General features: G+C 35.2%; 1 protein-coding gene across 4 annotated transcripts; it reads left to right on the forward strand.

Moving 5' to 3' along the window:
- LOC109716840 (probable sugar phosphate/phosphate translocator At3g17430) lies at positions 554-18,564 on the forward strand. Of its 4 annotated transcripts, none has more exons than XM_020242441.1 (12): positions 554-817; positions 935-1,005; positions 3,327-3,552; positions 3,655-3,920; positions 5,866-5,973; positions 8,130-8,161; positions 8,237-8,287; positions 11,351-11,412; positions 11,502-11,763; positions 14,849-15,114; positions 15,196-15,293; positions 17,984-18,564. In XM_020242441.1, exons 4-12 carry the CDS (start codon positions 3,822-3,824, stop codon positions 18,131-18,133), a joined length of 1,128 nt encoding a protein of 375 aa, XP_020098030.1. In that variant the 5' UTR covers positions 554-817; positions 935-1,005; positions 3,327-3,552; positions 3,655-3,821; the 3' UTR covers positions 18,134-18,564. The 4 variants fall into 4 exon arrangements, with proteins under 4 accessions (XP_020098030.1, XP_020098031.1, XP_020098028.1 ...); XM_020242442.1 differs by having other exon boundaries at positions 554-761; XM_020242439.1 differs by lacking the exon at positions 3,327-3,552.

A 27,372-nucleotide genomic window follows, 5' to 3' on the forward strand; every position in this document is an offset into this window, starting at 1 on the left:
ACTATTTATTTAGTTGTGAAAAAAATATTATTTATTTAATTATTATATAAATTTAATATTATTTAATATATATACATAAATTTTTAATTTAATGTTAAAATAATTTAATATATTTTTTATTTAACATGCAAATTAATACGTGCAGCGCACGTGCATTAACTAGTATATATATATATATATATATATATAGTCTCTACAACTTGTACTGAAATGAAATTAAACTATCCTATGAGGGATCAACAGCAAAATTGTAAAAAATGGAACTGTGGGCCTTCTGGGTTGAAATCGGACGGTTTATGGGCCTCGTCTGGACTTGGTAGGTCCAGAGTGCTCCAGTGACTGGATGCGGGTTAGCGGGAGCCTCCTCCTCTAGGCCCTCTACCCTGCGGGTATTGGATCCGCCATTTGTCCCCGACCGAAAGTCTGCTACCCAACCCGTGGCTATGGCGGTCGGTTGTGGGTGTCGGGTCGCCCTTCCTGTCCGCTCCGCCGAGGGCGGGTAGTGGGTCCGCCTTTGGCCTCCGCTCCGAATGTCTGAAGCTTCGACCCGTCGATTCCCTTCTTCGCCCCAGTCACCAAGGTTCTGTCGGACTCCCCCCCTTTCTCCCTTCTCGATCCTCCCATCGCTCTCTCCGAGCTCTGAGGATGCCCTAGCACCGTCGCCCCGCCAGTGCTCCGCCCGGACCACCTCTCGCCAGGCTGCTCCGTCAAGCTCCCCCCTTCCTCAACTTGCTGCCGCCGCCTATCTCTCGTTTATTTTTGTAAAGTTGCCATTTTTACTGCCTTCCCTGTTAACTACTACTACTTATTCTTCCAGGTTGTTACATTAGGTTATCCCTAGATCGAATATGCTTCTTCTTCTTCTTCTTCTCCTGGGAGTTTAGATCTCTCATTCCGTGGGCTCCAATGGCGATTCCTGTGTTTTCTTTTTCAGTATAAAGATAGGCGTTGAAAGTAACTCGTAGATCAACTGTGCTGGATCTGGAGTAGAGAGCGATAGCGGGAGTAAGTTTCTTGTTGTTCTCCGAGATTTCTGTTTATGCATCGTTTTGATTTGGAACGAAATGTTGTTTGAATTCGGAAAGATCTTCTTTCAGTTTATTCTACTATTTTTTCTTGATCTGTGAGTTAGATTAATGATGCTACATCTTTACTTTGCTGCGTGGGTTTTGGGTATTGGTATGTTTGATTTTAACTTCATGATGTATTTTAGTCAGGTTGCCGAAATGGTGATGTTATTTTGATCTAAAGGTTGCCATCTTCTCTGTAGAACACATGGAAAATCTCTTTTCCTATGAGTTTGATCTTTGTTGGCGCTTCTTTATGCTATCAGTTTTTACTGTTTTCTGATCTATGTGGTAGATGTAAGATGCTGTATCTTCACTCCAATGCTGTGAATTCTTTCATGCAGTTAGTCTCCCGTTGTGTGAAAAAACAGCTTTCACGGTCATGTTTGGCAATAACAACCCTGATAGGATCATAGAAAGGGGTTCTTCTCTTTGTAGACGTATTTTTATAAATCGTGGGCTTTGGGTAATTGATGTGTTGGGTCAACTTCAAGATGTATTTCAGTAGGATGTCGAAATGGTGCCATTATTTTAGCCCAGAACTTACAAATTCTGTGATGAGGTGCCACCGAATTGATCCAGTTCTGTTTGGTAGTATAAAGAAGAATAAATCTTGGACAATCAAGACCACGTTCATTGGCAAAAAAAAAAGACTGACCATGACTTCTAGATGAAGATTTAGAAAGGAAGAACAAGAGAAGCATAGGGTATTTGACTCGATATGTTTTACTTTGTCTAAGCAGTTTGAAGATATAGTAGTATAGACATCTTTTGGATTTGAATTGATGCCTAGACCTCAATCTAAATTTACTGGAGATTTTAGTTGAGTTTGAGTCCAAAGTTTGCTTTAAAGAAAAAACAATCTCCAAAGATTGTTTTTCCGAGTGTTGCTATGATAGACGTTATTATTCAGTTAAGAATTGTTTTTCCGACTGTTATCAGTTATTTGAATGAATATTATGTAGTTACTGCTAATCTTTGTGTGATTCCATGATCAACTTACCTTGTTGACTTTTTTTAATAATGGTCTTTTTTAATGAGTAGTAATTCCAAGATGTTGCAAAGTATCAGTACTCGTATCTGTGGCCTTCATCTTTTGTTTGTCATGCCCAACCTATTAGGTTACTAAATTCATCCAGAGATATTTGAAAACATGTATGCTATTGAAAGCAACACTATCTGATATAAGATTGGGACATGAACTTTCTGCTAAGTTAGGGCGTATAAATTTTTATTTGAAAGCTGGCTGGAACATTTTCAATTTTTGATTGGGCTCTACTTCATTGACCAATTCCACACATGAAAATGGGTGGTTCATGTAAACACTTTATGAGGCCTATAGCTTAAAATTGAGAGTAATAGGAGTGATATTCACTATTAAATAGGTAGAAATTTGGATCTCCTTTTTTTGACATTTATTGTGAAGCTTAAAAACCATGGTTGACTATGCTCTCCACTCTTAATTGTTAAACTCTTTTTTGAAGTCAATTTTCTCCAAAAGATTAGATTATCAATGCTTGTTCATATAAATAGATAGTTATCTTCTAAGAAATGTCATAGTGTTACTTAGAAGAATGTTAAGCACTGTGCTCAAGTTTATGTTGATGATATTATTTCCTCCGGCAATTAATTTCAATAACATCTCATATTCTTAATTGGTAAAAGGGCTTCAAAGTTGACTGCATGATCAGAAGATTCAACGAATCAAGTACTTTTTGCATCCAGCATTTTCAGTGAGACTTGTTACTGCAAGGATAAATCTGCAGGCATATGTCATATTTATCATTCCATTCATGCTTTGTTCTTTTATCGATTTTATTGTTGGATTTCATCAGTGTAGTGTGTTGGTGTTTTAAAGTATGCCGAGGACAGTTGATTTTTTCTGTTCTCTATTGTTACTGCAAGGATAAATCTGCAGGCATATGTCATATTTATCATTCCATTCATGCTTTGTTCTTTTATCGATTTTATTGTTGAATTTTATCGGTGTAGTGTGTTGCTGTCTTAAAGTATGCCGAGGACAGTTCATTTTTTTTGTTCTTTGAGAGTTCTGGTGGAATTATAAGTATTCTTTTAGATGTATGATATCCTTTATCATCATGTTGTTTATGGCTAAATATGATTTAATTTTCTTGACATTTGGGATTAACACCTCTTAGCTTGAGCTTGGTGTCTATTCATGAATCTCCTATTGTGCAACAAGTACATTCTACTAGTGTGTTCTTTATTTAAAACCCTAACATTACTATCTACTTACAGATCTACAAAACACATGCGATATGTTGAATAAGTATTGAAGGTTATTATATAAATACAGCTATGTGAATTCCTATATAAAGAAAAAACACAAACACACAATTACCAAGCAGAGAAACAATTATGGATCATTGAGAAACTTGAAATGTAGAAGAGCGGAAATTGCATTTTTAATTTTACAACTCTAATTGACTTGGCAATTAGAGGCCCAATGGAGTTATCTTGAAAGGTAAGTTTACATTATTTTGCACATGATAGGTTTTATAGTAGTAAATTTCTGACTATATATAGATACTAAACACAATTTATGCTCCTTTTTTTTATTTTGCAGGTGATAGGTTTTATACTCTCGCGAGTTTATTTGAGTAGTCTAGAGCGTGGAGACTTGCAAGCAGATAGGATAATATTACTTCTTTGCAGCATTAAAATATATACCAACATGATAGTTCTGGCATGAAAAGAGGTTGGCTTTGTTGATCAAGTACTAATCCAAGTAATATGGGGGGAAACAAAATGATCAACGGACAACTCCTGCTGACTTACTTTTACCTATTTGTTTACATTTGCCTCTCATCAGGAGTTATCTTGTATAACAAGGTAACACAACTAAACCCTGTTTCTGAATATATATATAAATATATATGTAGCTTCTTTGTAAACCTGTTACCATATCAATACATACCAGCAGTTTCTTAATGTTTTAGGACTTAGTTTTCTAGCCTCTTCCTGAAAATATGGTATTTGATTACTTTATTGACATTTCTGTTGGCATCGGTACATTTTTGTTGGCGTTGGTTCTATGATTGGTATCCTTTAGCACATCATATTTATTATGATGAAGTAAATATCTAAGCCCTGAAAATTACAATTCACAACTGCTTTTGCATGACTCTGGAGCATTTGGACGCAGCTCTTGCACTTCACAAAATTTCAAGAGAATAAATAGCTAAGAGTGCTCTTGCTCTGAGTCATCTAAACTTGCTATTCATAAGACAGCTGCTCCTGACCTCATAGCATATGAACTTTTTTTATGTGCATAAGATAATGAAGCGATATTTTGTGGTTTTTATCTTCTATTTATAAAATTCATAGTAAATATTTTGAGCCGTTAATTTTACAACTGTTTTTGCATATGAACATAGGAGCTAGCTATCTAATCTGCTTTACAAAGTTCCAAGAGAACAAATACTTAAAGAGTGCTCTTGCTCTACGTCATCTCAAGTTGCTAATCTTAAAACAGCTTCTCCTATCTAATGTTCTTTACCAAATTCCAAGAAAACAAATACTTAAGAGAGCTCTTGCTCTAAGTCATCTCAAGTTGCTAATCTTAAATCAGCTTCTCCTAATATTGACAGTATTATGAATTACTTTCAGTAGGAATAAGGTAGTAAGTGACATGATGAATTGGTGGGATTCTGATCTTTTGTTCTTATAGGGAATTTTTCTCATTTTTAACCTTGCTAAGGCTTCATAAAACCCAATGTTTATGGTCTCTTGTGTTGGCGACCACCTGGCGGCCTGATGCTTGCCGAGGTGTATATTGTGTTGTGCTGTGAAACATGGCCACTTTCTGTGTTACTCAATAAAAAAAGCACAATAACATCTTTGCGCATCAGGACCTGCTAGTGTTCATAAGCCACTGAAGGAAATATAATGTTTTTTTTTTTTTTGACATTGCTTGCTGTAAATTTATTATTTATGAAAGATGATAAACTATACGTAGTAATTGTTTCCTTTCAAACTTAAAAGGACATCTAGCTGCACTGCCATATATATCTTTGGAAGCTATTTTGGTGCTAATTTTTTATTTAAACCTCAGAAAATCCTTAAGATAGAGACATTATGCTCTGATGTTGAAGGAAATTTTAAAAATGATAAGATATTAGATGTAGATGATTATTAATACATGAAAATATTTTGCACATACATGTTCCTTTAAAGCTCTAGAGAGACGTAATTATTAATTGAATCTGATAAATAATGAAACTTGGTTTCGTCCATACCCTAATATTGAGTTGGTACAAATTTGTCGCAATCAATACTATAAATGCCATTTCATTTCATTTTGTGATGTGAAATCTCTGAAGCAATTATTTATTTATTTATTTATTTAATTTAATTTAATTTAATTTTTGTTTTGCTTCATGATCTTTAATACAAGTTGGAGATGTTATTTGGGTTGATTATGATCCCATGTTTTTCTCTAGTTTGTTAAAAAGATATTCTCATACATCCATCTTTACAATTTTTCTCTTTCCTTTTCCAAATTCATTTATGTATCAACTTGTTTTCCACTTTTAGCTATGATTGGCTGATTTTGCGATTTTTGTTAAGTCACCATGATAGTATTTACGTCATTATCATGGATACCTGTTCGTTTGGATCTTGTTAACATCTATCCTGATACATCTAGTTCCTGTTTTCTGTTAAATTTATGTTTGCTCTCATGACATGTGCTGCATGCTATAAATGTCTTCCAGCGAAAAGATCGAATTTTCTTTATCAGAATCTAACAAATTTATTTATATTAATCCATTTGCAGTGGGTCCTATCTCCAAAATATTTCAATTTCCCTTATCCTATTACTCTAACTATGATTCACATGGGGTTTTCTGGTGCTATAGCATTCTGTCTTGTTCGTGTTTTCAAGGTATGCTTCGATAACTTTTTTAATGCTTTGATAACTTTTTCACTGGTATTCCTGAGGGTTTCTTATTAGATTTGTTGTGGTGATTACTGAAACTATTACTGAAGCTATTACTGAAACTCATAATTTCTTCTTCGACTATTAACAGCTGAATATTACATTATCTGACTTGATGCACTGCCCTCGTGATGCAAAAGATTGACATTTGCTCAAGAAGCCTCAAACTTCTCTTGCCAAAGGCTTCTTAAGCTTGTCATGGGAAATGGCACCGAAGAGGTCTAATTTCCTCAAAGCAACTGTTAGAATGGAAGAGAGAGGGTCTATTAATTGATCACCCTCACAAAGAAATTTTTTTACGAGAGTCATGTTATAAAAGGAAGAATATAAATACACTTATAAATACATATTCCCTCTAAAACATCTGTAGAAGAGTCCTCCTTGTCTGGAAGGCATGGTAGAATTGATTATGGCTTGGTTGTTGGTCAAGCAGTATTGACCTCTTTACCACACGGATTGACCGCAGTTATCTATTTTGATAGTTTTTGAGCAGGACATGGGGTGTTTGGGCCAGCTTTTAATGGCCCAAAAAGCGTGCTCTAGTTATTCTCTTCCCAAAGCCAAAAAAAAAGAAAAAAAAGGGAATAATATTTTAGTACTTATTCTCTTCCTAATAAATCTGTAGAAGAGTCCTCTTTGTGTGGAAGTCATAATTAAAATTTAAAATTGATTATGGTTTGGTTGTTGGTCAATCAACCTCTGGTATTGACCTGTTTTCCACACGGATTTTCTACAATTATCTATTTTGATAGTTTTTCAACAGGACATGGAGTGTTTGTCCCAGCCTTTTCTCAATTTTGTAATTAGCTGTTTGGATAGATTGTGGTACGTATTAGAATAGATAAAAGTTGTGGTTTGAGAGGCTATCAGAGAAGCTCAAGAATCAGACTTCTGCGGTAGCCAAGCAAAGCGGACTGTGGCAGCTTTCATAAGTTACTTTTTGCAAATGACAAAGTTACCTCTAAGCAAATTACCTAATTCTCATCTATCGTAAATAACAGTGCAAATGTATTCTCTTTCACATTTTCTCTTCACACCATATAATTCCTATTCTCTCTAATTTTTTTTTTTTATTTTTTCATTTTAATTTGGTAATAATAAATGGAGATCCTTCAACTGTAGGCAATTTTGAAATCGGCCCCACAGTTTTTTTAATTGACATATATTTAACCTTTTTTTCTTTGATTAATTCTAGTTAGTTAAGTAATTTTATTAAATTTATAGTTCAACTTACTATTAATTATTAATTATTTTCATTCTATTTGTTAATAATTAATTAAGAGTATTAAATTTAATAGAATTATTATAAATTTGATAATTTTAATTATCTTATCTAATCACATGATTTAATAAAAATAATCAGTTAAAAGATGTCAATTAAAAAAATGTTAAAGTTAAGGGTCGAGGCCATTTGAAATAGCTGTGGAGGATTTTTTTTGTTAGTTTCGTTTCTCTTTTAAGAAACTATTTTAAAATTTCTTATAGTTGAGGGTCTCCGTATATTTCCACTTTTGATTTTATAAAATTTTATTTTCTTCTATCACAACAATAGCTTTTAAAATAGTGTAGTCAAACAACTTTTCATACTAAACAGAACTTTTATGATATAATTAGCCAAACACTCTACAGCTTATTTTTACAGCACCGCACTATTTTCTATTGCACTTTTTCAACCACACCATACTTCACAGCCTGGCCAAACAGGCACATGATGTCATTCCATTGGGCGGTCAACCAGATTTTTGTGGAATTTTTGGTGGCTTGACTAGATTATGATCATTCAAACTTCTCTTTTTCTCTTTTTATCTCACTTTACAGGTATATTTACATAGTTTCAAATTGAAATTTGCACTGCATATGCCTCATAATGTTAATATTTCTAATGTTAAGCCAGAATATTTACAATTTAGGAACTTTTACCTCCTGCTCTAACAGGAGTTTCTTTTTTCCACTCGTTTGTTTTCTGATACTTTTTGTGGCCTTTATCTCGATATGGCTTGACCTGTTATTTGATATGTATCTGATTATTTTAGTTTCATTATTAGTTGGCTTTTCAATGTTCATATGGAACTTGACTAGTGTTTAATGGTGCCCCTGTGCAGGTTGTTCCACCTGTCAAGATGACTTTTCAAATGTAAGGGAGTTGTCTGTCCTGATTTTCCTTAGTTTCAAATGTTCATTCGCTGTGCTAAATGTGTCTTTCTTGCAGATATGCAACATGTGTGATTCCCATTAGTGCCTTCTTTGCATCGAGTCTTTGGTAAGCCAAATAACTAATTTTTTTTTCTTTGAAGGCTAAACATAGGCATATATAGTGTGGGGCAACTACGCTTTTGGAAGCATACTTTCAACTTTTGAGCCCTTGGATCCCTAGGGATTACTAGTTAGTGATAATTATAGTAAAATCCAAAAGCCCAAAATTTAAAAATTGGTATTCTCAAAAGCATAATAGCTCAACTCTCTCTCTCTCTCTCTCTCTCTCTCTCTCTCTCTCTATATATATATATATATATATATATATATGTAGATGTAATTATATTTGATCCTTAGTTAGTTAATTCGCGTATAATTCGCGAATTATTTGCGAATTTTTAAAAACCGAATTTAAGGCCCGCATCCGCATTTTTCCGAAAAATGCGAAAAAAAACACATTTTTTTCATCAAAAATAATTATCCGCGAACCATTCGCGATTCGCGAATGATTCGCCCAAAAAAAAGGCGGTCGTGGACTCCTGGGTCACGTTGTCTCCTCCATCGTCGTCCTCCTCCTCCTCCTCCGCCGCTCTCATCGTGAAACATTGGATCACTGTAAAATCCCTCCGAAAAAAAAAATTTCGGTTGAAAATTTTTTTTTCCCAAACAATGGTTGTCCTTAAAATTTTTTTTGAAAAAACTATTTTATAAATTTTGGGAAAAAAAATCGAGTTTGGGAGCTCGCGATAGAAATGGCGCTGGCGCGGCGTTTGGGAATTGGGAAATGGCATGGCATTTGGGGAAGAAGATCGCGCGCGGTCCACGAGGCCACTTCGGCCTCGTGGACCGCATGAAAGGGAGGTCCACGGTGGACCTCCCTCTTATTATATATATATAGTTTTATTTATAAATATATATTCATTTATTATATATCGTATTCTATTTTTATATAGAAATATTATTATATAATATTTTATTTATAAGGATAATATAGTTTGCTATTTTTTTACTTAATTAGCTTAATTTTGTAGCTCTTTAATTTTATATTTTTAAGAAATATGAGTATTTTATGCTATAACATAAATCTTGAGAGAAAAAATATAATTTAATAGCCGAATTTTTGATCTCAAATTTTTAATTGGTGAACGTATAATATTCGTATAAATCACGTATCTGAATAATTACCGAATCCTTTTTTTAGCCGTATTTTTCAACGAATTTAAAAATTAGAAGACGAATTTTATCCGTATTATACCCGTACCGAATTTTTGCCGAATCCGAATTAACTAACTATGATTTGATCTACACTATTGAAAGTATTTGGAAACTAAATTTCATAATTTTTCGACATTATTTACCTATCAAACGAGTAGTCTAAAAATGAATGGTTGAAAATAAAAATCTTATAAGAAATGATGATAAAAGATTTGAATTTAAGATCAAAGGTACTGATCTTACTCTAAATAGTGAAAAGAATTTTTTATAAAAATTTCATCAGATTTGGATTATTTTATACCGTTAAATTTACAAACGAAGCACATCGATCATTAAAATTGTCAATTTTGAGACCTTTTGATCACTAGCCAAATAATGTCAAAAAATTATAAAATTTAGTTTTCAAATACTTTCAATAGTGTATATCGAGTCTAACGAAGCCGATCATTGATTTGGAAGCCGCATCATTGAAAACAACTTGATAGTATTTAGGCCTCCGTGGTACCGATAATATATATATATATATATATATATATATATATATATATAATCGATCATTTCTCTAGCTATCCCAGTTCTTTTAGAAACATTGAACATCCAGCGAAGTTCAAGTGCCTAGTTGTTTCCTATCTGATGCTGAGTTTCTTATCTTAGCCATCGGTAGAAATGAATAATGTACTATCCTTGCCAACAGACTATAATGCCAGAGTCTATGCATACAAAGAAGAGAAAAGGTTTACTTTATCATTTTCCTTAAAATGAAGTTCAATAATAAAATTTTTCGTTGACTGAATATAATATACATTTACATTTTATGTGATGATGAATAGTGTGTGGGTTGTACATAATAGCTGGTGGATTTATGAAATTTGATTGATGGCAGGTTACCAATGTCGTTGAGGTCTGTCTCTATGATATATTTGCCATTGACATCACTTCATAACCATATCCGAGAAGTACCCCACTAATAATTGTTCAAGTAGATAATAAGCGCTGCCGCTAAAAAAATTGTTGCATTGGTTTCACATGATCTATATTGAGAAATTCGGAAACAAATGACAGTAACATACTACAAAAAGAAGAGAGAAGAAACAAATCACTCTATTTGGAGAACATGATTTATAAAAGCTACCAGAATGCACGAAATAGATTTACTTTAGGAGTAAAAAGACTTGTTCAAATTTAGCAAGTAGTCCATGTTCGTAGTTGCTTTGCTAGAGCCTGAGTATGTTATAGTGCCTTCAGGTCTTCATTTCCAAGGTACTTGCAATGAGCCTTGATGATATAAGATTGTGGAAAAGGCTTAATGAATTTCCTAATGGACATTAAATTGTCAATGCAACTACCATGATTTAGATTTAGTCCTGTGAATTATTCTTATTTGTTTTTATCTTGACATGATATTTCTGCCACTTTATTTAAGTTTTCTCTTTTGTTTTCTTTACTTCTTGCTAATGCAGTTATCCTTTTTGTTGGAAAATAATAATTTAACTATCCTCTTGCTTAATGTTCTTTCTCTTTTTAATGTGCTTATTGTCATAAAGGAAATATTTTAGCAAAGGAAAGAATATTGATATTTGTTTATCATTATGCTTTCATTAGAATACATTTCTTTTTCTCCATTTTCCTGTGTTGATCTGAATAACCATCCAATTTGGCCTTGTTATAAAGCTTCATTAGCTGCAAAAGGTTTTGTCGGTTCTTCTCACAAATTTCAGGAATATCGTAGGTTTTTGCATCAGAAGATAATCATTTAGCACTGTATAGCTTTCACATATTTGCTTAGTCAATTTTTGTCGTTCTTCCCCGTGTTGATTCTTCAAGTTCTTTTTCTTTTTTTTGGGTTCATTGTATTAGAGTGAGTTTGTAAGTCGTCTCCTATGGAATAATGGATGGTATTGTCTCTCCATTTCAGGTTCGGCAACACAGCCTACTTGTACATATCCGTGGCATTTATTCAGATGCTTAAGGCGTTAAGTGAGTTATCTTGCACATGCAACTATATCGATGTAATGCAACTCCAAATATTTACTAATCTGTCGAATTTACGTTATTTTCAATTGCAGTGCCTGTAGCGACATTCCTTATGGCTGTTGTATGTGGTACTGACAAACTAAGATGTGACGTCTTCTTCAACATGGTGCTAGTTAGTGTTGGTGTCGTAGTTTCGTCTTATGGAGAAATTCATTTTAATGTGATTGGCACGGTTTACCAAGTAACTGGGATATTTGCGGAAGCCTTAAGGCTGGTTTTGACTCAAGTCCTCCTTCAGAAGAAAGGCTTGACTTTAAATCCTATCACAAGTTTGTATTACATAGCCCCTTGCAGGTATTGTATGAGCTTCTATGTGACAACACTTGCTTAATAAGGAAATAAAGTCTATTGTCAATAACTTCCATGAAAATACTTGCATGCATATTTTTGTCTGTCTTGTTTAGGATTATGCTAGGAGGGGAAGGTATAAGTTGTTCCTGGTTACGTTATACTATGGATAATAAATTTGTCAAGTTAATAAGGAAATTTGCTGTAAACAGACACTTTATACAGCACTTCACTTTTATATGGATAGATGATTAAAGTTGGAGGGTTTAGCAAGGTTGACAGCTAGTTGTAGGTTGTATGGTTAGAAGTGATTATCGAACATCTACTCAAATTTGTCTTTCCAACCTAACTTCTAGGTTCCAGTTACAAAACAATTATTGTTCACTTGACAATTTGATAATGAACTTCCAAATAGGTTGGTTCACACTTCACAGAGGAGAAGAGAAGGCATACTTAGGTTTGTTCAACTTTTCTTTCTGATGACAAATGCAACTTCTTTTAGCACTTTCAAATATACACGCTTTAGCTATTATAACATCTAGGATCTTAAAATTTATATTTTTTTGCTTCTGCATTAATATCATATATATACTATTGATTTCATCATAATAATTGAGTTGCAAATAATATAATTAAACTGCTTAAAAAAAAATCATATTAGAAAGAAATCTTTGAAGCCCAACATCAATCCATAGCATCTGATATCCCTAAGAACCATAAAACCTCCTAGCAATTACACACCCCTCACGTCCTTTTAGTAGAATAATTTCAAATAATCTAGAGAAAACAATCATTTTGGTAAAAATAAAAATAAATACAAAGACACCTGTACTCAGTTATATTGGTCTTCATCCCACATCTACGAGAGACCAAATATAATGATTTTTTGAAAGAATTTACACACCATCAAGAAGGATCGGGCATAATGAATTCCTTAAAGAAATTACATAGGATCAATCATATGATTTCTCTTTTGCCACTAAATCCTACTTGAGCTATATGCCTCATTAACAGAATTTTAAAGTTAGCTTTAGAGGTCATATTGGAAAGATACATCTAAAAGTACTTTTTCTCTTTAGGTCATATTGGTTAATTAGTACTAAGTTTCTTGGTTGATAGGAGAGTTGCTTGGCAGTTGGTTTACTAGAACTGATCTTTATAGGTTCAGGATATGTTGATTTTTCTGCCGATTCGTCTAGATCGCGAATTTTGGAAACTTAACATTTCTTCATATGACTATATGAGGTTAAGTAATTTTGTGGCTAGATTTGTTAAAATATTAGTGTTAATCATGATTGATCTGATTTGTTGGAAAAGATGTAGAACACTATGTACTGCAGTTGATGCCCTTCCAAGTAGGAAATTAGATTTCTAGATCGATACAATATCAAAAGTAATGTTCTGAGTGAGATCATCCGGTAATTTTCTCTTTTCCTTCAGTAAACAGAGTATTCTTTAAAAAGAATATTAGTTCACTTAGGGGCATGCTTAATAGCTTAGATTGTATGAAAAGATACCCAATAAAAATTTCATGCCCTGTCAACGAACATTACATGTAATTGCGAGATAGGCTGAATTTTAATCTTGGATAAGGCTATGATTAAATCTCTCTCTGGAAACAACCTTTGACCACACCAACACATTCTGAGAATGCCAACACAACGTCAATAGGTGAACAACTATCTTTCAATTGTAGCACAACAAAATCTACTTGGAAATTTTGTTTGGGGACCTTTATACTCTGAAACTTTAAACTTTGCAAAGATGAATTTAAATGTCCGTCGGTACTGGCCGAACCCACTATCTTGTACCATGCTGATAAGATATTGGTATGATATGACCCCTGTGCCGATGGCACGACTCATAGTTCACTTTTCTTTGAAATTAGCAAGTAGTCACCTCAATGAGGTTTAAATGATTTCATAAAAATATAATAAGCAATCAATACATATTGGTGCCAAAGAAAATAAATATTTCATGCCATTGTGTGTTGGTACACAACTATTTTTAATGACTAACACACATCAGGACGGCATGGCCCTCACTGTGCTATACCGTGCCAGCAAATCTTTGGCTCTATCTCATGACACTTAAATCCTTGCTTGCAAAGGACAAATACTTGGGAAGACTCAGTTTCCCATTGGTCAAACATAGTTCAAAGATCTGCATATGAATGGCAAGGAAATGAAGAGAACAAAAAGCCCCTTATATCAGCATTCCAGCCTCAGCCTATGGCCACGCTTTTCCACGCCCCACTAGTGCTAGATAAGTTTTGTGCTATCTTTTAGGATGACACCATAGGGATTTAAATTAATGTGCTGTGATATTGTTTTTCTTGCTGTGACAATTCTTTATTATGTGAAGTAACAGATCTGTATTGCAAGGTAGGATTAGAGGATCCATCTTACTCAAGTAGGCCATAAGCATGTGAAAGTTCTATGATGAATAAAAACTCAGTGATTTCGTAGCAAGTAGTCTAAATAACACCACTGTTGCGGTCTCTTAGCTTTTCATCTAAGGCAATATGCATACAATTTATGAATTCCGAGAAACCGTGAATCCAGCTTAGCCATCTTGAATGGTAGGAACCATGTTCTATGAAAGTTGAAGCCCAATCTAATGGTTAAATAAATTCATGATTAGATGGAGATACTAATTGACTGTACTTATAATTGTGCTAAAATCTGTTGTATTTATGTCAATCTCGAAATATAACCTTTTCGTGCAAGGTGAAACACTGGAACCAATTATTATGCCCAATGTAAGTATAGTTTGCTATTAACTTGAACTTAATCAGGACCTCTACTGGTTTCATGCATAACTTTGGTTTTGAGATTGTTCTTCTAATTTTGATGTTGAATTATCTCTATGTCTCGACTTCTTTGTCCGCTGTCACGTCCTGGCTATCTGCCTCCAATATTCCCTTATTTGGTTGCCTGCAGTACCTCAACTTGTTTAATTCTGATTTGATACATTCAGCATTCTCTATTTGTTGGCAGCTTCTGTCTCGTCATTCTAATCTTTTCTACATATTCTTCCTGATACTATTGTCCAAAGTTTCCAAATGCTTACTCTAAATTGGTTCCTACAGCTTCCTCTTTCTGTTTGTACCTTGGTATGCTTTGGAGAAACCTGGGATGGACATGTCACATATTCAGTTCAATTTCTGGATATTCTTCTCAAATGCTCTTTGTGCATTAGCTTTGAATCTCTCCATATTCCTAGTAATTGGTAGAACAGGGGCAGTCACCATACGAGTTGCTGGTGTTCTGAAGGACTGGATACTGATTGCCCTTTCGACGATTTTATTTCCTGAATCTACTATTACAGGGCTCAACATCATTGGCTATGGAATTGGTAAGTTTGTTCATAAACTTGTATGATCTTCTCATGGCATAATAATTCGAGATTAAACCCTTGCTGTTATGCTTCTCTCAGCTCTGTGCGGTGTAGTGATGTACAACTACTTGAAGGTTAAGGATGTGCGAGCATCCAATCAACTTCCTTCTGAGAGCATCCCTGACAGAGCCATGAAGGTCAAAAAAAATATCACCATACTAGTGTTAAATTTAGATTGTTTGCCTCTAAGATCTATCTGTCATTCTGTTTCTTAGTTTTCAGCTTTACTCTTTTCTTCATGTTTAATGGTTTACTGCTTATTATGCTAATAATCATAGAATACAGTTAAATGCTTAGTTGCGGAAACCTTTTGTTGTCAATTGGCTTGACTGATCTGAAGAGTATAGGAAATTTCCATAATATTTATGTGTATAGACCAGTGTTAGTACATTTGAGCCCCAGTAATCATCTTTCTCTTATCAAGCTTAACCGACTTTTAGGATCCAGGGATTCAATTTCTTTCTTTCCTTTTAGAGGGTTAATTCTTTGGTTATTAGTTATCAAGCTTAGTGCTTAGGTTGGATATTAGTTATTGAGATTTTAGCATCAAATTTTGCGAGTTTACTAGTCATGCACTCAAGCATTTTAGTTTTGAGGGGATCATTTTGAATTTACTGATTTTCCACCACAACATGGTTGTACATATGCTCCTGCGAACTATCCCAGATGGGAGTCTGGGAACATTCCATGGAAAAAGCTACTAACATATCCAGTCCCATGAAGAGAGCAACCTTTTAGTGCTATGCATTCTACAAGAAAGAACTTAGAAGTCCTGAGATTACACCTTATCATAAGAAAAATATATCATTATATCAACTTACATTTGTGTCACATCAGAAGTTTTGGGCTAATGCAAGTTAGGTGGCAAGAGGGGCAATTTAGTTATAATGAGCTGCTGGATTGGTCTTCATAAAAATGCTGTAGATTATTTCATTTTGATTCGAATTCACAAGGTGGTTAGAAATCGTGTAGAAAAGTGTTCAACATTCAGAATTCAAACATTCAGATTTTTTTGAGAAATATTATGTTAAATTCTTAGATTATAAAAAAAATATGTAACCATGTGCGATCATGATTGGGCCAATCCCAAGGTTTAACCATGTACATTCACAAGTCAAAACTACGTCTAACAGTAAAATAACATTTATTCCGAGTTCAATTCTATTCAAACCAAGTCAAATGCACCCAAGCAAATTAGTTTGAATGGAGTCAAAATTAAGTCAACTGGCTAATCTGAGCACACATGGTATCAGAAATCGCATGAAAGTATCCTATTAATTAAGAATGAATGTTCTAAAATCTCCCAATTATATAAATCCTTTTTTTTGCCCCCTAGTCCTATCCTGGGTAAGGGAAGTTTGCACGTTAAGAAGAGTAAAAGTAAAAAACTGGCCTTGAAGAAAATATACGTTGGAATAATTGCCAAGAAAATCACAAATATCCCATATCTCTCGGTGACAATATGATTGACTTAATTTATTTTCCTTTAGGTTCTAATTTTTGCCTTGTTTTCTATGTATTGGTAGATGACGACCTATCTGAACTAATCTAAATGGCAGTTAATTTTGCAGTCTCTTACTTTTTTACTGTTCCATCTAAACTATCTAAATAGCAGTTAATTCTTTAGAGTCTGTTGCTCTTCTATTGCCAGATCCTTGATCAATGAAGTCTATTGCTCAATAGTATCTCTTTACTTGTGATCGTGGATGTAGCTTTGCACATGGTTCCCCCAGGCTTCTTAAATGTGTGATTGACTTGGTTGTTAAGAAACTGAATAATTCTGTTCTCCTGTCTGCAATTTGGATAATGTAGAGTTTATGTGTAATTCGGCTTTAGTAGGACAGGATTGTGTCAATGCGAATAGTGACGATTCTATATCATATATAACAGTAATGCCATAGATTTGCAATGAAAAATTAAAGAAAAGGGACTACTACAACAAAATGAACTTGATCTTTTCTGATTTCCACCCTTTTCCTCTCGAGTTTCCGGATTGAGTGCTTGAGTAGAATGAGTAGTTGCTGGGCTGGGACTTGAATTTGTTGGTTGCCTTCATATTGTGATTAGCATGTGGAACTTGCTGTCTTCCTTTTCTTGGGCATAATATTTTAGAGATATTAGGGGAAGCTTGAAAGGATGATCATCAATTGCATTTCATCGACATGTATTTCTCAGTTGTCATCAATTGCATTTCATTGACATATATTTCTTAGTTGTCATTATGCTGGTTGGCTTTGCAAGACGTGGCATACTTTCAGAGTTGAATGTCACTTATCCATGAACGCTTTCTCCATGAATGCCCTATTTAAGTGGGTGTTTGGTTGTATGTAGTTGTAACTGAATTACAGTTGTAACAACATGAAGATCCAAATCCGATGTTTAGTTTGATGCATTTAAATTCGAATGCTGCAGTTGGAACTGCAGGAGCCCTAACTGTGGCATTTGGAACTACGTCCAAATTGGCCACAATTCCAATTGCAACAGTTGGAGAAAGTAACTTAAATAAAAAATAAGCTTACCTCTTTAATCACTTTTTATATATGAAATAATTTTTTTTTTCCTAGATTGGAGGTAATCTTACCACCACATATATAGAGTGATAAACTTTTAGAAATGTGCTTCGCAACTATATGTAGTACACCAAATTGAATGCATGTTGTTATAACTGCTGACTTTCCAAATATGTGCATATCCAACTACACCGCATTTCTAATTACATCCAACTAAATGGTCCCTAATTAGATAATTGTCGCTTATAATGCGTGAGAACAATTGCAATATATGTTTTGCTCGCATATATATTTCCTGATGTTGGCTATTCCTACAGGATTGGAAGTTGGATAAAAAGTCGTCAGATATATACAATGATAATGTCGACAGTAATACTGGAGTGAGCAATTTTGGAAGCAATTCTGTTTCAGAGTCAATAGTGGGTGATGAGGAAGCACCCCTAGTTCCTTCATCAAAGCTGTCCTAGAGCTGAATCGGCAGCCGCACTGTTAACAAGTTCTTTTCTTAGGATGATAAAGAGCAGTTCTTCTGAATAGGCCCATTCTTTTTTTTTATTTTTTTTTTGGCGGGGGGTGGAGAAACCCATTCAGGGGGTATCCATATTACATCATGGAGTCTATGATTTTCATTGTCTTGCATCTTCGTCCTTCTTTTCCCCCATCGAAGGCTTAAAGGTCAATCTGTGTGCACAGACATTGCTGTGAATTTTACATGGCGGCAATGGTGGGGATGTGAGTTTACAATAGATGGTGTGGCGGAGTATGTGTCCTGAATGTCAATATATGTTACATTACCAGCCTTAATTTTTGTCTCAAAAGATGCAGTAATGATTGAAGGGATAGTATGAGGCTCTTGGTTCTTTTGATTAGTCCTCTAATCGAATCTTTTTTTTTTTTTTGTCTGTTGCATGTTTTGTGATGTTAGTATAATTTTGATCTTCATTGTTTTATCAACAGGAAGATGGGAATAAAAGCTTTCAATCGTGGGGTCATAAAATCGCGGCCCTATGCCTCAGTAGTTTGTGGTAAGATATGTGTGGAATTTATCTAAGTTTTGATCTGTTTTGATTCAACTATCCAACTTTTTAAAAGTTTGATTTTGGTACTCAACTTTTCAGTACTTGATCTAAGCTATTTGATTTTTCCAATATGAATTTTAGCTTCATTACTTATTTTAATTAAATTATAATTGTATAAATTATATAAAATATACTTATCTGGTCCATAGAATTAAACAATGCATTCACATGTTGAAGTTTAATAATTCAAATCAAATAAAGTATAAGGATAGGTAGTAAAATTTAAATTTTAGAATGTTAGGTAGTTGGATCATATTGTGTTATAGTTCAGATACGTTCCATACATTTTCTTACCTACTCGGCACTTCCTGGTTACTTCAGAAAGGATCAATTGTTTCCTTGAAGCATATAGCCCATTCTCCTCCGTTTTTGAATTTGATGTCACTTGAATTATTGAACATATAACTTGAAATATTGAACATAGAATATCGGAGGCAGTAAAGCTCACTCAACCATTCCCTTCTAAGGGCTTTTTCTGGCTTGCATCTGCGCTGCTTTTGCGCGAACCCAAAAAGAGCTTAAAAAGAGCGTGGCAAGCGATGAATACTCCACGCAATATCAGAGCGCTTTGCTTGAGAATCGATTCCGGGCGATTGTAATTGCGTCACATTGAAGCACAAGCCTACCAAGCCGGGCAACAAATGCTTATATATACAATTGTATAATAATTATTTTTATATTCTGATGTTTTAAATATTTTATAAATTTAGTAAATAAAAATTAAGTATTTATTAATATAGAGAATATATATAGTTAGTTAAAAAAATTATTTAGACTAAATAACCTAAAAAAATCAACGATACATAAAAAAAGCTATTCTAAATTATAAATAAAGTAAATAAAAAATATATAGGCAGTCACTAGACGTCGTTGAACAATCCTAACCTTTTCGTTTGACTTCAGAATGTCTCGCCCCAATATTTTTCTATCACCCACTTAGCTCCAATGTAGGGAAGATCAACACTTGTGTTCATACAACGTTTCAAATGGAGTCATCTGAATACTGACTTAATAGCTGTTGTTATACGCAAATTCAGTCATTCTCAAGTGTTGATGCCATCCTCCTCCAAAATTTAGGACATACATCCTCAGCATATCCTTCAAAGTCTATAAAGTCATTTCCGACTGTAAATCAATTTGGGGGGTGAAAGATTGTGTTGAAGTGCAATTGAGTATTCAATGTCGCCTGTCGGTTCCTCCAAAACTGTAAGATGAATCTCGGGTTTCGATCTGATATTATCGAGATAGGTACTCCGTGCAGTCTCACTAGCCCATCCAAATACAACTACGCGAGTTGCTCCCAGGATCAAGTAGGCCGCACTGGCAGGAAGTAAGCAGACTTGGTCAGTTTGTCCATTATTACCCACACTACATCAAATCCATCCTGAGCTTTAACTAATCCAACAACGAAATCCATCGTGATCTGATCTTATTTTCACTCTGAGATTGAAAGACTTTGAAGCTTGCTAGTAGGGACACAATGCTCATCCTTTACTTGCAGACAAGTCAGACACTGAGATAATATCTTCTGGTATCTCACTTCATTCCATTCTGTCAGTAATGTACCTTCACGTCCTCATACATTTTGGTTCCACCGGGATGAATGGTATTAGGTGAGCAATAAGCCATTCTAAATGTCTGCTCACGGAGCTCTGAATCCACTGGCACACATAATCAATTTCTGAACTGTAGTACTCCTAAGGCATCTATACTAAACTCTCCTGTCTGTCCGCTCTCAACCTCGGCTCGAATCCTCGTCAAATATGGTCGACACTCTACTTCTTCCTGATCCTGTCCAATAGAATGGATTGCAAGACCATAGATATCAGTCTCCCACAAAGTCCAGGGGATAAAACCTCAAGCCTAAATCACCTCATCTCCTCACGTAGGCGTCTGTCGAGTGATCATCATACTCAAACTCTACATCAACTTCTTGTTCAACGTGTCTGCCACAATGCTAGCCTTATCAGAGTGATATAGGATACTTACATTATTGTCCTTCCATTACAGCTAGCTTTAAGTCATGCGTAGGGTAATTCTTCTCGTATTTCTTCAGTTGCCTTGAAGCATAAGTGATTACCTTAGCCTGCTGCATCAGCACACATTCTAATCCACTATGCGATGCATCACTGTAGATCACAAATCCTTCCCTATAACTGGAAGGGTAAGAATAGGAGCTGACATTAGTCTCTGATTTAGTTTTCCAAAGCTTATTTGACAATCCTCACTCCGCACATACTTAATTTTCATTCGAGTCAAATGAGTGAGAGGTGTGGAAAGTTTCGCAAAGCCTTCCACGAACCGATGGTAATATCCGATGGTAGTATCCAACTAATCCCAAGAAACTCCTCACCTTATTGATCGTCGTCAGTCTAGGCTAGTCCTAAATTTCTTCAATCTTCTTTGGGTCTATTGCCATACTTACGGCTGAAATTATGTGGCCCAAAAAACCCTATTGAATTCAAAACTTATATTTCTTTAATTTGGTATACAATTTCTTCTCTTTTAGAAACTATAGCACTATACTCAAGTTTTTCTTAATGTTCTGCATCACTCCGGGAGTATATCAAAATATCGTCAATGAACATCACTACAAATCTATCCAATTACGACTTGAACACCTTATTTATCAGATCCATAAATGCGGCAGGGGCATTCCTCAATTCAAATGGCGTAACTGTAAACTTATAATGCCCATCCTGGATGCTGTCTTGGAATGTCCTTGGCCTTCACTTTCAACCGGTGGTAACTGGATTGTAGAGCAATTTTCGAAAAGATACAAGATTCCTTACAGCTGATTGAATAGATCGTTGATGTGTGGCAAAGGATATTTGTTCTTGATGGTCACTTTATTCAATTCCCTGTAGTCAACATGAAGCCTTATTGAACTATATTTTTTCTTCATCAATAACACCGGCACTCCCCAAGGTGATATATTGGGTCTCACAAACTCTTTCTCCATCAAATCCTTAACCTGCGCTTTTAACTCTCTTAACTCAGTAGGTGCCATCCTGTAAAGATGCCTTCGAGACTGGCGTGGTTTTAGGGACCACGTTAATCACAAATTCAAACTCTCTGTTCGGCGATATCGTTGTCAACTCTAAAAAGAACACATCAAAAAATTCGCAAACTATAGGAATATTCTAGAGTTTCGGTGCTATCGTAGACATCTTCACAACAGTCTTCAAGAAGGCTATGCATCCTCTTCTCATTATCTGCCGTGTCCTTAATGCGGAGATCATCATAGCGAAAAAAGTTCTCCTGTAGCCTCTGTAGACAAACTTCTCATATTCTGGCTCGTGGAACATTTCTATTGTTAGATGTATGCAATAGAAGCAAATCAGGTTGACACATATATTCTTTTTAGAACGTAAATTTGTATTTAATTTTAAATATTATGAATAAATTTAGATTCTTATTTTTATTCATGTTGTGTATGTGTCCATGAATCGTCCAAGAAATTAATTAGATGATGACACGTATTCTCAAGAGTTGAGAATTTGAGACATGTCATTGGTGGTTAATTCCTAAATGCTCCCGATCGATGGATCATCACGTGGACGATGGTTGATCCGATAAGATCGACGCATAAGTCACTTCTCTTTTTGGGTAGACGAGTCTTGAGTTAAGAGTGTAGGGACACTGGTGTGAATATGCAGGTGGTTGTTAGAGAAAAGGGTACCGAGTGTGACCAGCGCAAGAAGTCACTTGGATGCCTACTCACTCGTCAATGACTTACTCAATGTTGCAGTAATGTGACTAGTCCTTTGATCTGTGGTGTCTCAGCTATTTACAATGAGGTTACTGTAGTTTGATTGTACATACACTTGGTCCCTAGCCATTCGGGTCTTTGTGGTGCAAATTGGTTGTAGTAGGTTCGTCGTAGGAATAGGGTGTGTACCTATATGGAATCTATTTTTTTTGGTAGATAGAGGCGTTAGTCCTATGTGATTTATGACACCGAGTTTTGAAGACCATGGCCAGAGCAGAGTTCATATCGGAAAGGATTTCCGATATTAGAACTTGAGTCGAATAAATTTGACATATAACAGACGATGGGGTTTGACGAGCTATTTTATGACCTCTGTCTAGTCGGGACTCTTGATAAAAGGACTGTATAATATGGTAACTGTACCAAAAAATTGAGTATTCCATATTATTAGAATGCCATTACATGCTGCTAGACGTCATTGGTGGATTGTGAGACTCATGAGAGTCATTTAGATGATCGATAATTTTCATCATTGGTGGATTGTGAGACTTATGAGAGTCATCTAGATGATCAATAATTTTCATTAGGCTAAGTTGAAATTGTTCCAACCCACTGAAAGGAGTTTCAGTGATATTGTTGATAGTGATCAGATTATATCTCACTACCAAATAGAATAGAATCTATGGGGGTCGCACATGTTGTGACTGATCGAATAACTAGATCATGATTTTGGAATCACCGGAAGACCAAATTGTCAATATATTGATAATTGGACTAATTTGTAATGGCTACAAANAAATATTAAAATTTTAATTATGTTTAATTTTAAAAGTTAAAATTTAAGTTCGATCCACTTTAAGATTTAAATTTAAAAAATTAAAATTTTTAAAATTTAATTTTGATCCACTTTAAGATTTAAATTCAAATGCGAGGGTAGTGGAGATATTACATCTTTCTGACGGATTCAAAATTTAAGAGATTATTTTAGATAAATGGTTCACAATCTCTGGACATGAAAATTTTAGGTAAAAAGATAGACATTTTCGCTATAAAATTCATGTTTAATTTAAAATTTAAATTTTATTTTTGATCTATTTTAATATTTAAATTCAAATGCGAAGATATGTTTAATTTAAAACTATGATAGGTTGAGAGAATTTTTGAGAAACGATGAGAAAAGATTAGAATTTTGATGAGATATTTAAGAAACGCCTGGATATTACATATGAGAAAGATTAACTGAATTTTATGTTGGCGGTGGACGTGTATGATAGGATTGACAGGTACGGGTATTGCGTATGAGAAAGAAAATATTTAAGAAACACGTATATTCAAATTTGGGTATGTGACAGACTCATTTTTCGGCGGAAAAATTAGCGATCATTTTTCTCTTTTCATACGAAAAATTTTAAATATAAGAATAAAAATAGAAATAGAAACCACAATGAATATAAATTCTCAATAACAGATTACTGATGTGAAAATCCTAAAAAATAAAATTTTCTATTTAATTTCAAAAGTAAGATTTCTATAACAGATTACCGGTGTGAAAGTCTTATAAAAGATATTTTTTTATTTTATTTTAAAATATTTTTTTTGATATTATCTATTTATTCAAAATATATTTTCGTTTTAAGATAACGGGTTTTATTTTTCTATTTAATTTCAAAAATTTATTTCCTAACGGATTTTATTTTTCTATTTAATTTCAAAAGTAATTTTTGCATTAGAGATTATGTCACGCCCCGGATTATACGGGGCCCGGGTACGCCGATAAATCCGCCATATACAAAGAAATTTTTCCTATATACGAAGCGATAGCTGTACCTGTAAAATATACAATACTACAAACAGTAGTATAGAGCTGCTAGAAAAACAAGTAACTAAAAACAAACCGAGTTTCATATACATACGTCAAATCCAAGCTACAAACTACTCACAGTGGCGAGTTATACAACTGTATGTACATGAACTCCAACCAAAAACAAGTACCTGCTGAAGGGGCATCTCTAGCTCGGCTCGTCTGGTAGGGCTCTAACTTGCGACGCCCTTGCCTCGATCCTGATCGGCAACAGCAGCAGCCGAAGACGATGACTCTGCAAAAATGGGGTACAACAGAAGGTGAGAACTACTGTAAAAACAAGTAGTCCTCAGTGGGTGCCGCCCAGAACATCATCGGTCCACACACTAAGTCTACCGAAGGGAGCAAAGATAGTAATAAATACTGGAATAAAATCTACAGTTATAAGTTATTACACTATCATGCTCTAAACTAATCTACTATAGTAACGTCAATTCTGACCCAATCTCTTTAGGGACTGTAAACATACCCGTCCAAGGGACTGTAAATACACCCGTCCCGCCCAGTTGGGACTATCCAGCTACCTCCACACTAACCAGTCCGTAGAGAGCAAGTCCAACCGCATGAACGACAACCACGCGAAAGCACAGCGCCCGTCTCCGGAGTGGCACTCGGGGGAGCTACCCAATCGAGTATGCAGCATATCTCTGTCAAGCTCAATCCGGCTCTCACAAGCCAAAGTCAAGTAACCGACTCTAACTGGCCTAACACCCCACCGGTCACATGCCCTCGGCACAATTCGACGCCAAAACGATGATATGGGTCCACCGTCAACCCCGACGGCACCCAACAGTCCGAAACAGTCTGAACGCTACTGTAAAAATACGCTAGGCATCCCGGCACGAGCGTAACTGAACTCTAAACTACCTGGGGTATCCACCACACGAATACTGCGATCATACAAATTTATAACGGCTCCTAAAGCTAAATCAGGTAGTGTAAATAAGTAACAGGTCTACATCGCAGGTTTTATATCCAAATACAGAATTGGTCAAGGAACGGACAAAGTGTATTGGCGGTGGAACCCCCATTGTCGTTTTACTATGAGATCTACATATGTTGCGTTAAGTGATGGAGGAACGAAGGATGCCAGGGCTAATGAGATATGGATACTTCGTATCCCCCTTAAAGTGAAGGTTTTTTATTGGCTCGTGCTTAAGAAGAAAATTATCACCGTAGACAATTTGTTAAAAAGAGGTTGGCGTGGGAATACAAGTTGCATGCGTTGTGGGTCGGATCTAGAAACAATTGATCACCTCTTTATGCAGTGTGTATTCTTTAGATTTCTTCTGGTGATGTCAATGTAGGATGTCCAGCCACGAGACTTAGGAGATGACATACACCGGGTGTGGGATATTTGGAAAGGTCGGAAGGGGGCACAACCAACGAGTAACGGTTTAAGTGCTATTATAGCTTGCTGGTGGGTGGTTTGGGAGTCGAGGAGCGGAGCGATTTTTATGACGGCCCAAGCAGACCCCCTACGTGGGATTCAAAAGATCAAACATCTGCTGGCTCAGTGGAAAAATTTCTGACCTATAGATAGATTTTGTTGACAGTATAGCGGACTTAACTGTACCTTGCAAACAACACCTGTCTTTTCTTTGTTTCCGCCACATTTGAGGCTCTGATGCCTCACCCATGTATTTTAATTCACATCCCGAATGAATGAAGCGGATAGCATGCTACTTTTTTCTCAAAAAAAAAAAAAAAAAACCCTGAGCCACTATTTCCTTTTGGGAAGGGTTAATTACACCATTGTCCCCCATCTTTGCAATATTTCTCAATTTAGTCCACAACTTTTTTTAATTTTTTGCAATCGAGTTTTTAATCTCTTGATTTTATTATAATTAAGTCTCAACTGTTAGAAAAGTGTTAAAGTTAATGAAATCACCATGTGAGCACCAGAGAATTAGTCCTACAATCTTTTCATAACCCAAGTGTATATTCTAAACGATATAGTTTTACCATCTTTTGCAAAATTTTTAAATAAAACATCACAATTTGAATTTGGCATATGTTATCCCCCCTCTTGTACCCAAACATAGTTTGGGGTGGGGTGGAACACTTNGTTGTGACTGATCGAATAACTAGATCATGATTTTGGAATCACCGGAAGACCAAATTGTCAATATATTGATAATTGGACTAATTTGTAATGGCTACAAATTACTAATATTAAAGTGCAAATATTGTACGAGAGGACTTACTAATAATTAGTAAGTTGTGAGAGGACTTGTGTGCAAGTATTTCATTATTAATTTGATTTGATTAAATTAGGATTGAGTTCAAGTCGATTTAAATTAGGACTTAATCGATCGAACCAATTAAGGATAAGATAAAATTAAACTTAGATTTATTCTTATACTTAATGGTAATTATATTATTATAAAAGGGAACATAACCCTTTTTATAAAGATATGGGAGTTTTTAGAAAATTTTAGCCGTCATCTCTCACATTCTCTCTCTTCTCTTTGATCCTCTAACAAGAAAGATGTCCTTTGTAAGGGAGCTAGCACCCCGATGAGGACACCAATCTCATGTGGATACCTGTAGAGGCTCGATGCTTGTACCGCTTCAACTGAACCAATTCCACGATCATCCGATTGCGGTGAGATCTATCTGCGCAAAGGTAAAAATTAGATGTTTCATTTTCTTCTTTAATTCTAAACAATATGAGGGATCCTGTTTGCATGATTTTAGAGATTGGATCTCGAGTTTTAAAAATTAAATTTGTTTGATTTTCTTTTTCGCTGTGATTTTACCGTATGCAATTTTCTAACAACTGTCTTCTCCCCAAAGTCTATCGTCATGAAGTAGCAGGCCAGCCAGTCCATCCCAAACACTACATCGAAATTCTATAACTGTCTCAATATCAACAGGTATGCAGGCATGATCTGCGATCCCAACTGCACCAAACATGACTAACAACACTCTACCACATGCAATATTTGTTTTGATATCTGCACTTCTCGTGCATGTGATAATGACCCTATCTCTAGTCCAATGCAGGGAAGCAAATGCTCGGCTAATGAATGAATGTGATGCATCGGTATC

The sequence above is a fragment of the Ananas comosus genome, linkage group 10 (genome assembly GCF_001540865.1).
Source record: "Ananas comosus cultivar F153 linkage group 10, ASM154086v1, whole genome shotgun sequence".
NCBI classification, from domain to species: domain Eukaryota; kingdom Viridiplantae; phylum Streptophyta; class Magnoliopsida; order Poales; family Bromeliaceae; genus Ananas; species Ananas comosus.